General features: G+C 42.9%; 1 protein-coding gene across 3 annotated transcripts in view; it reads right to left on the bottom strand.

Moving 5' to 3' along the window:
* Window positions 1-338: 338 nt before the first annotated feature.
* Window positions 339-10,433, bottom strand: part of LOC141269087 (mitochondrial amidoxime-reducing component 1-like) — a 29,400-nt gene continuing 19,305 nt past the window's right edge. For 2 of the 3 annotated variants that reach the window (XM_073680382.1, XM_073680381.1), the window contains one exon: window positions 339-2,494. In XM_073680382.1, the coding sequence (XP_073536483.1) occupies window positions 1,388-2,413 (1,026 nt within the window). In that variant the 5' untranslated portion in view covers window positions 2,414-2,494 and the 3' untranslated portion in view covers window positions 339-1,387. Of the gene's footprint in view, window positions 2,495-8,067; window positions 8,221-10,433 lie in introns of those variants that run through there. The other variant, XM_073680380.1, reaches the window with a different exon arrangement.

Genomic DNA, 10,433 nt, shown 5'->3' with positions numbered 1-10,433 from the left:
GGCATGAAAACGCTGCACAGAACATGAGAGTTTTTGCTGCGTTTTTATTTGCATTTTTCACCAATTCAAATGCATAGCGCTGCAAAAACACGGAAAGAATTGGCAATGTGTTGCTTTTCTTGGGGCTACATAGGTCAGTTTTTATTTGTCTCATTTCCCTTTATTTCCTGTGCCAAAACACAGGTTATTCTACTCAAAAATATTAAAATATAAAAAAAAAGTGCAAAACGAGGCCTTCAAATATTGGATTGCAGCACTGCATGACTGACGGACGGACAAACGCCTCCTCTTAAATAAAAATTAAAAAAATATTAGAAAAAAGAAACAGACCGGCACACTTGCACAAATGTATATTTATTAGACAAGGATTATTACAAAGCTAGACAACATTAAAGAAAGTTGCGTTTTAAGTTGTTCCATTTAAAAGAATAACAAATCACGAATTATTACGTTCCTGTTTTATTCCAATATTTTCAAAATTTCCTGTACAGAACCAGAAAGTAAAAATTCAACCATTATTACCTATAAAACACAGACAGTACAATATAAGGATCTCGCTACCTGAGGAGTACATCTAGCGCCAACATGTGGCAGACGTTAAAGGTTAATCAATAACAATTAACTAAACCCGAGCTTAATATGGGTTGTATAAGATTGGAAAAACCTTAGCTGCTTGCTTTCAAAAACAGCACCACTCTTGTACACAGGTTGCGTGAGGTGCTGTAATCTCAGATTTATTCACTTCAATAGAGTGCAGTACCAGACACTACCTGTGAATTGGTGTGGCACTGTTTCTGGAAGAAAAAAAAGACCATGCTTTCCTAATCCTGAGACAACCATTTTAACTATAATTTCTCAATAACATTAAAGATTATTTGTCACTTTAAGTAAAAAGTTCCTGGTTAATATAAAGTTGTCCTGTTCTGTATTGTGATTAAATATTCCAACCTTTTTTTAATCTAGCTATGCATTTTTGAGAAAGCCAAGTGACAACCGATAAGGCCAATGCTCCGACTCTTCAGCAGCAATTGTTATGTATGTCTCCGAGCAAACCTCTGTATACAGACTACAATGACTGGACCAACCGTGGGTTTCCAGACCCTAACCATGGGCCTTCTAGGCTTATATGAGGCTGTTAGTTCAGGCCAGAAGACCTGTGGTTGGTCTGATATTGTGGTCCGTATACAGATTGAGAAACATAGACATCTCATTTGAGGCTGATTAGTCAGATTTGCCATTCGGGACCACAAGTTGAGTGGTAACCCATGTAAGAGCGGTCATGGTGGCCATATAGATTGTCAGGAGAATAATTTTTTTTTTTAGCTTTAGGGGGATAATGGTATTTGATTATTCCAGTTTATTGTGCAAGTAAGAGGAGGAATAGTTTCTATCCGCTGCGGACCACCAGATACACTGGATCTCCAACTCTGAACAACCCAGTTTTGTCCACCCCGTAATACTGCCCGAAGAGAGGAGCTTTTTTGTAGAGGTGGCTCAGGGATTCATCACTCAGTCGGAAGGTTCTCAGTGTATCCAGTGGTTCCTTCCGGGTCAGAACTCCAGTTTTTGGGTCAACTGTGGTTAAAATACATCGACCACATGCCATGACTCTCTTCAGTCTTGTTGTGCCCACCTTGACATCATCCCAACCATCTTCCGAAAAAGCCTTACACCCGGACACAACGATGCTAGGACGGAAGTTGGCGAGCGAGACAGGATTTTCCATTCGCCTGTTGAGTTCTTCCAGTGAGGTGTCAGACAGCAACATTATGGGACTGGCATCAGGATAGGCAATGACATCTTTTTCTCTGAATGGTTTTTCTGTTTCATTGGACTTCCGTGGCTTCATCACTTTGGGCTCGAAATGCACCAAGCGGTAAGGTGTACTACTCTGAAGGTAGGTTGTCAGCCAAAGAGACACCTCGTCACCACAATCCCGACCTTGGATGTCAAGGCTGAATACTCGGCAGTTCAAAATTTTATTGCTCTTGGGTTGCGCCACTGGGACAAATATCTTCTCCATTCCTGGGGCTTCTAGGCAAAGCGAGTCTCCAGTACCAGTTACTGCTATAAGGACAATTTTTGGCTCTTGCCGACCTGTCACCATCTGTCCTTCCTCGTTCACTACCAACCAGTGCCGATCTTCAAGTTCTTCATGTCTCAACCCCAGCTCCAGACATTCAGCTTCTTGCACTGAAATCGCTTTACATGACTTGATGGGGTATATAAGAATCTGGGAGACTGTACCTACTTTTCTCAGCTCCACCTGTTCTCCATGTTTCTTTCTCCACCACATCCAAGAAGCAATAGCTGTGACTCCAAGGCCAGCTGCACAGAGCAGAGGCAAGCGATGGCGTTGGAAATTTTCAACCACTGATTGCATCACTTTAGAGATGCTTGAGGAGCTGGCCATTTTCTTGGGAATTCCTGGGTATTTTCAAGTGTCTTTACTTCAGGTGCACTTGATGTTGTTGGTCACTTGGCTCCTCGAACCCTAGAACGAGAAAATATCAGGTCACAAACAGGCTTATACAAATGTCCTACCAAATGGAACCAACCATAAGATTCTCAACACTCATGGCCAACACCTTGCCAAGATATAGCCACTTCTGACTCATTTCTTCTACTCATCAGAAAGGAAGATGCCCACCGATGGGTTAACACTGTTCTTAACAAATGCTGGCCGACAATATATAAAGTCAATTAGTGCTCGTTTAAGACCCTTTTACAAGTGCCGATGCAAATTGTATGGCGGCAAAATATTACATTTTGTCTCCCTCCACATTGCATGTCACCTGCAGTACATCCACTGCTTACATGAGGCGATGTGCTGCCAACAATTTTGAGACCACAAAAAAATCCAAACGTTCTGGTCGTTTGTTGTCTGATCTCCACCAGTTTATATGGGCCAAAGATTGAAAGATTGGGCATGGGAACTTTTAGCGATCCTTGTGCAGCAGATTATGAATTGTCGAAAAGGGACTCTACAGCTTTACATTACTGGTGTTTTTCCATAATCAAAACCCACAAGATCAGTGGTTCTATATCGCTTTGGGGCCCATTGCAGTCACCCCCAGCGATCCCGAGAATGTGGGTCCCTCCCAACTGAACGTAGCAGCGGTTGAGCCAAATGCATGCTGCCATTATCGACTTAAAGTCTTTGCACCTCCGTCAGAGCCAATCAGTGACTAAAGCGTCAGCGTGCAAGCTTCACCAAAACTTCTCCTGATCAGTTGAGCCATGTAACACTGATCACCTATCCTGGGAATGGGTAGTAGAGTTTGATTATGGAAACGTCCTTTCAATTATGGATTTTAGACGGCTGAAGTGGCTGCTTTTGACCATTTTCTGCTACATCTAGAAGTCAGAGACATAACTTGAGGTCAAGCATGACTGTCGGCGATATTCCGAAATTTGTTTGTGCCAAATGTATGTCTGATTAATAAAGGCCCAGCCAAGGTCTCAGACCGAGGCAGCGATTGATCTACCATTCATCAGCCATGATTTGATTTCTTGTTCTTCATTTGCAAGCAGTTGACATAGTTTGCACCGGGGAAAACCTGTTGTGCAACATCTTACCACATGACAGTGACCTTCATCTTTTGGTGGCTTTTGCACTTTATTGGGTAATGCACATTGTGTGTGGTTGCCAGCCAACTTTCCATGTTCAAAGTTATTGCCAAGTATGCATATAATTAATAACCAATAGATTAAAAGATACAAAAGATTACAAAAATAAATGTCACAATACTTCTGCTAAAAATGCGCAATTATATACCTCATCCAATAATATAACTATCCTCTATATCAATACAGCTTCTGTGTAGGAAATACGTCCTAAGGTCATTCAATACAATACTCACCATATACCGCGCCAATGAAACGTGCGACAAAGTAAGCCCCCCTGACGAAGCAATACGCAAAACGCGCATCAGGGTACTGGGCAGTTTGTATCACATTATTGCCTGTCAGAAGTTGCATTGTTGTAGTGGTTACTTACATTGCTTGATGTGGTATTGTAACCATATATTTTTAATAGAAGTATTGTAACCATTATCTGTGTTGGCTTTTGTACCTGTCATCCACCTAGTGATTGTTGTATTTGCCTTGATATTTTTTGTATTATGCTTTTCATGGACCTGATAATGTTTTCACGGACCTGATAGTGTATTTAGATTTTTTTGGCAATTGTTTGTGAATTTTTTTTGTGCTAACAAAGCTTGAAATTTTTTAGGATCATGAAGTTATTGATATCTAAAACAATATTTTAAAGTATAAAAAGATTGTAGACATATAGCACAGATTTCCATATCCTGCAACTAGAGGCGACACAACGCAGAGGGCCCCTGGCTGCTAAATTACACCATTCTAAGGTTGAGGCCACTTGTGGTTTTCACATGGTGGTAATGATCTACAGCAGTGTAACAGCTCTTTCACAATAAATCAGCAGCATAGTATGGCAGGTAAAACAGCAGCAGTTTCCCCTGCAAAATTGATTAACTATTTAATAGGCAACTGGGAAGCCACAGTGGCACCTGGTCGCTGTGGTTCTCACTGGCAACATGAACGCCTTACTTACCCCTGGTGTCGATATGCTAGTCATTATGAGTATCGATATTCATTGGGTCTGTCCTTTAAATAAAAGTAATCAATAAAACAGCTTTTAATGTGGCAATTGATTTCTATACATACTGGAGCCCTCTGCAGCTGGCACATATGGAATCCTGAACCTTTTAGAAAAGCCCAAACCACATACTCACCAATAAAAAAACACAATGTAAAATAACAAAACAAATACAAAGCTATAGATACATGGTCAAATTTCCACTTAACATGTAAGGACAAGGTTTATTAGAGTGAAAGGGGCGAGGTTCCTGATGCAGCAAGCTGCTGCTCCTTCTCCAGATCTCTCTGTACAACAGGAGAGCAGGAGTATTAAAGGGAACCTGTCACCAGAAATAACACTGGTAACCTGCAGATATGCGGTTAATCTACAGGTTAACAGCATCATTGTGCTGCCCAGCGCCTGCACGCAGCCGAATGCAGCGGGGAGAAAATTAACTTTATTCTCCCCGCCAGCATTCGGTTTAAGTCACGAGACCGATGCCAGCTTTCAGTTTCAGTCATGGAGGCAGGAATCGCCGCAGGTGCAGTCATCACTCTGAGAATACAGAGCGGCCGCTGTAACCGCACCCCTGGCCCTGACTGACAGCCGACCACAACGCAGGCGGAGCGTCAGTCAGGGCCAGGGGTGCGGTTATAGCAGCCGCTCTGTATTCTCAGAGCGATGACTAGATCGACACTGCTCCCGTGACTTAAACCGAATGCTGGCGGGGAGAATAAAGTTAATTTTCTCCCAGCAGCATTCGGCTGCGTGCAGGCGCCGGGCAGCATAATAACACCGTTAACCCACAGATTAACCGTATATATCAGCAGGTTAATAGTGTTATTTTTGGTGACAGGTTCCCTTTAAGCCTCACCTTCGCATATGGTTCTCTGCCAAACCTGAGGATAACAGGGCAAGAAGTGTTTGTGATGCAAGCGTTGCATACTTATATATAAGCATTTGCTGTATTTTTTGCCTTTGGGTTTATTGTCTCAGCTGGTTAAGATTTGTCGCTGTTGTGTAAAGTGACTCCTACAATAAATGATCTGGGGGTGAGAGGTGAACTGTTGAAGATCAGCCTAATCAAATTTCTAAAAGAATATTTAAAGAGTAACAGTCGTTTTAATTTTTATTCCATGAATGAATAGTACACATGAAAATAAGGAACTTTGTAATATAGCTCATCAGAGAAATCTTCTTCTTTCTCTGCCAGAATTGATCAGTGATTATCAAAGTTCTCAATTCTGAGGTAAAATCTGTATTCGGTTAAGACAGACTTTCCCATTACTGAGATAGGAGATGGCAGCTGCTATGGATATGTAGACCGGATTAGGATGGAGCTAGAGGCAGAGCTCCTCCCTCTCTTATCTACATAGAATTGTATCCGTAGCAACCGCCATCTCCTATCTCAGTAATGGGAAAGTCTGTCTTCACCGAATACAAATCTTACCTCAGAATTGAGAACTTTGATAAGTTCTGATCAATTTTGGCAGAGAAAGAAGCAGATCTCTGTGATAAGATATACTACAAAGTGGCTTATTTTCATGTGTACTATTGATTTATGAAATCAAAATTAAAACGATGGTTACTCTTTAAGATCTGGATTCGATCTGAAAATCTGCAATAATCAAAAAAGAATACTCCAGAATATCTTGTAGTGTAAAGTTAAAAAATCAAAAATTAGAACACCCGCCTGGTGAAGGTTCAAATGAGCGAATGAAAAAATCATCCAATTTACATCTTTAAAAAAAAAGGATTTATCTGTATTTCATCGGTGTCTCAGTCTTTTACATCTGTATGAAGTTCATACGACACCCATTTTTATACATCAATTAAAAAAAAAATTACAAGACCCAATTCAGTTTCCTATGTTAATAATGAAAAAGTATCCATAAAAATCGGTTGCAATTCAGACGATCAGATTTCTTTTGAGAACTCATACTTGAATGAGCAAATATCATCAAGTACTGCCAAAGTACTGGAGAGGAGATGTGTATTACTGAGGTTGTTAGCTTCAGTGATATGAACCTAGAAAAATGCTCCAGCACACAAAGTGGTGAGAGGGGTTAATCGGCCATGTTTAGGGCTAGGTTGATTGAACAGCTGTAGAGTGGGTGGGAGGCTGTTCACCATATATCCACCCCAGGGTGGGGTCTATAGGATAAATACACAGCCTTCTGACTCTATCATGGTGGGGTGTGTCTGCAGTTGGGAGCTCCAAAGCTGGATGTTTGTGTTAAGGAAAGCTGAACCTTTATATGTTGGTTCCTGAGCGGGCGGATCCCCGAAGCAACTCGGACTGTGAAATACGTTATGTTTTTTGTTTTCTCATTAGGCCAGAAAGGTCATGTTTATTTTGCTAACCCTGCCTTGGTTTATGCAGTATCTTTAATAAACCAATGAAAGATTTAAAAGAGACAGGGTTCCTGTGTCTACCTCTATGGGCAGCTGAGTGAGCCGATCTACCACAATATGGAAAAGAATAGTCCATGGTGAGATTTTTTTCCACACAGACACTCAGTCTGTGTAAAAAAACAAATTTAAACAGCCTTATAGAATTAGATTTTTCCGAGTGCTGTCCATTTGGTATCCGATTTTAATAAGGACAGTGCACGCATGTAAAATGCACTTGTCTGAACGAGCCCCAGATGGCCGTATTTTATGGTAATGCAAGGACTGACCGCAGATATCAGGACTCTGAACTTATGGTCTCATACATCTCAATGAGGTTGTAAGTTCAAGGCGGGAGACCAGCGGTCAGGTTGTGCATTGAGGTGGTCCATAAACAGACCATGAAAAGTGGCCACATCAACCCGGCTTCACACATCTGCACATGTCAGCAATGCAGCGACACCACTCTTGGCCTCGCACACTTTACATATTTTGGTCCGTATTTTGCATTATTACTTGTAATATCATTAGTGAACCCAAATATACAGAAAAAGGTGCAAATACTCCCTTTTTATTTATTTTCTGTTTCATTTCCACGTCACATCTCACAAAAGCTAATGCAAAATACTGACCAAAATAAACAAGTTTGAATGAGGTCATAAAGGGACCTGTATTTTCTTTCCATTCTGAAAGCATGGCAGATGATGACACCAGATCCCCCCTCCACCCCCGGTGTGCATGTCTCCAAGTACTTTATTATTCGCCGTTAAGGGTTAAATCCTTTTAAACTACATCGCCCGCAGCACCATCATTATCAGTGCAAGTACTGCTTAATTTGCAAAAACCCTAACACAAAAAGCTTTTTTTTTTGCTCCCTCACATGTGGAGGGTCCCCAAGATTGGAAGCTTATTCACTTATTAGGCCACAGGCCGAGTCCGGATTATGCAGCTCCTGCCTGATCAGTTTCTTGGGCTTCTCTGCTCTTTTAAAAAAGGGTCAGGAACATAGAAAAGGATTATTTCATAAGTTTTCCTAACTTTAGTTCAGGCATTTCCAGCTGAACACTCACCGTTCTGTAGCCGTGGAGAACGCTATATTCAGCACTGCTCGGCAAAATCTCCTTCCTGGGGCCAAGGGACAGGGAAAGGCGAAGCCCGGCCCCTCTGTCACTGCCAACTATTCCCAGCTCCAGAGCCAAACACTGAGCAAAGGTCTATGTGCAGAAAGCGCTGCGGTAAATGCTGCGATATCCTCTGAGCACATACGCCACCATACATCAGAGCACATACGCCACCTGTCAGAGAACATACGCCACCATACATCAGAGCACATACACCACCTGTCAGAGAACATACGCCACCATACATCAGAGCACATACGCCACCATACACTAAGAGAACATACGCCACCTATCAGAGCACATACGCCACCATACATCAGAGCACATACGCCACCATACACTAAGAGAACATACGCCACCTATCAGAGCACATACGCCACCATACATCAGAGCACATACACCACCATACATCAGAGCACATACACCACCTGTCAGAGAACATACGCCACCATACACTAAGAGAACATATGCCACCTATCAGAGCACATACGCCACCATACATTAGAGCACATACACCACCATACACTAAGAGCACATACGCCACCATACACTAAGAGCACATACGCCACCTATCAGAGCACATACACCACCTGTCAGAGAACATACGCCACCTATCAGAGCACATACGCCACCATACATTAGAGCACATACACCACCATACACTAAGAGCACATACACCACCATACACTAAGAGCACATACGCCACCTATCAGAGCACATACACCACCTGTCAGAGAACATACGCCACCATACATCAGAGCACATATGCCACCATACACTAAGAGCACATACACCACCTGTCAGAGAACATAAGCCACCATACATCAGAGCACATACGCCACCATACATCAGAGCACATACACCACCTGTCAGAGAACATACGCCACCATACATTAGAGCACATACACCACCATACATTAGAGCACATACACCACCTGTCAGAGAACATACGCCACCATACATCAGAGCACATACACCACCTGTCAGAGAACATACGCCACCATACATCAGAGCACATACGCCACCATACACTAAGAGAACATACGCCACCTATCAGAGAACATACGCCACCATACATCAGAGCACATACGCCACCATACACTAAGAGAACATACGCCACCTATCAGAGCACATACGCCACCATACATCAGAGCACATACACCACCATACACTAAGAGCACATACGCCACCTATCAGAGCACATATGCCACCATACATCAGAGCACATACACTACCATACATCAGAGCACATACACCACCATACACCAGAGCACATACGCCACCATACACTAAGAGAACATACGCCACCTATCAGAGCACATACGCCACCATACATCAGAGCACATACACCACCTGTCAGAGAACATACGCCACCATATATCAGAGCACATACGCCACCATACACCAGAGCACATACACCACCATACATCAGAGCACATACGCCACCATACATCAGAGCACATACACCACCATACACTAAGAGAACATACGCCACCTATCAGAGAACATACGCCACCATACATCAGAGCACATACACCACCTGTCAGAGAACATACGCCACCATACATCAGAGCACATACGCCACCATACACTAAGAGAACATACGCCACCTATCAGAGCACATACGCCACCATACATCAGAGCACATACACCACCATACATCAGAGCACATACACCACCTGTCAGAGAACATACGCCACCATACATCAGAGCACATATGCCACCATACACTAAGAGAACATACACCACCTATCAGAGCACATACGCCACCATACATCAGAGCACATACACCACCTGTCAGAGAACATACGCCACCATACATCAGAGCACATATGCCACCATACACTAAGAGAACATACACTACCTATCAGAGCACATACACCACCATACATCAGAGCACATACACCACCATACACCAGAGCACATACGCCACCATACACTAAGAGAACATACGCCACCTATCAGAGCACATACGCCACCATACATCAGAGCACATACGCCACCATACATCAGAGCACATACGCCACCATACACTAAGAGCACATACACCACCTGTCAGAGAACATAAGCCACCATACATCAGAGCACATACGCCACCATACATCAGAGCACATACACCACCTGTCAGAGAACATACGCCACCATACATTAGAGCACATACACCAGCATACATTAGAGCACATACACCACCTGTCAGAGAACATACGCCACCATACATCAGAGCACATACACCACCTGTCAGAGAACATACGCCGCCATACATCAGAGCACATACACCACCATACACTAAGAGCACATACACCACCTGTCAGAGA

The sequence above is a fragment of the Phyllobates terribilis genome, unplaced genomic scaffold (assembly GCF_046119375.1).
Source record: "Phyllobates terribilis strain yellow unplaced genomic scaffold, ASM4611937v1 Scaffold_1__5_contigs__length_1240528914, whole genome shotgun sequence".
In the NCBI taxonomy this organism is placed as follows: Eukaryota; Metazoa; Chordata; class Amphibia; order Anura; family Dendrobatidae; genus Phyllobates; species Phyllobates terribilis.
The sequence above is the reverse complement of the archived record's forward strand: the minus strand, read 5'-3'. Positions and strand labels throughout refer to the sequence as shown.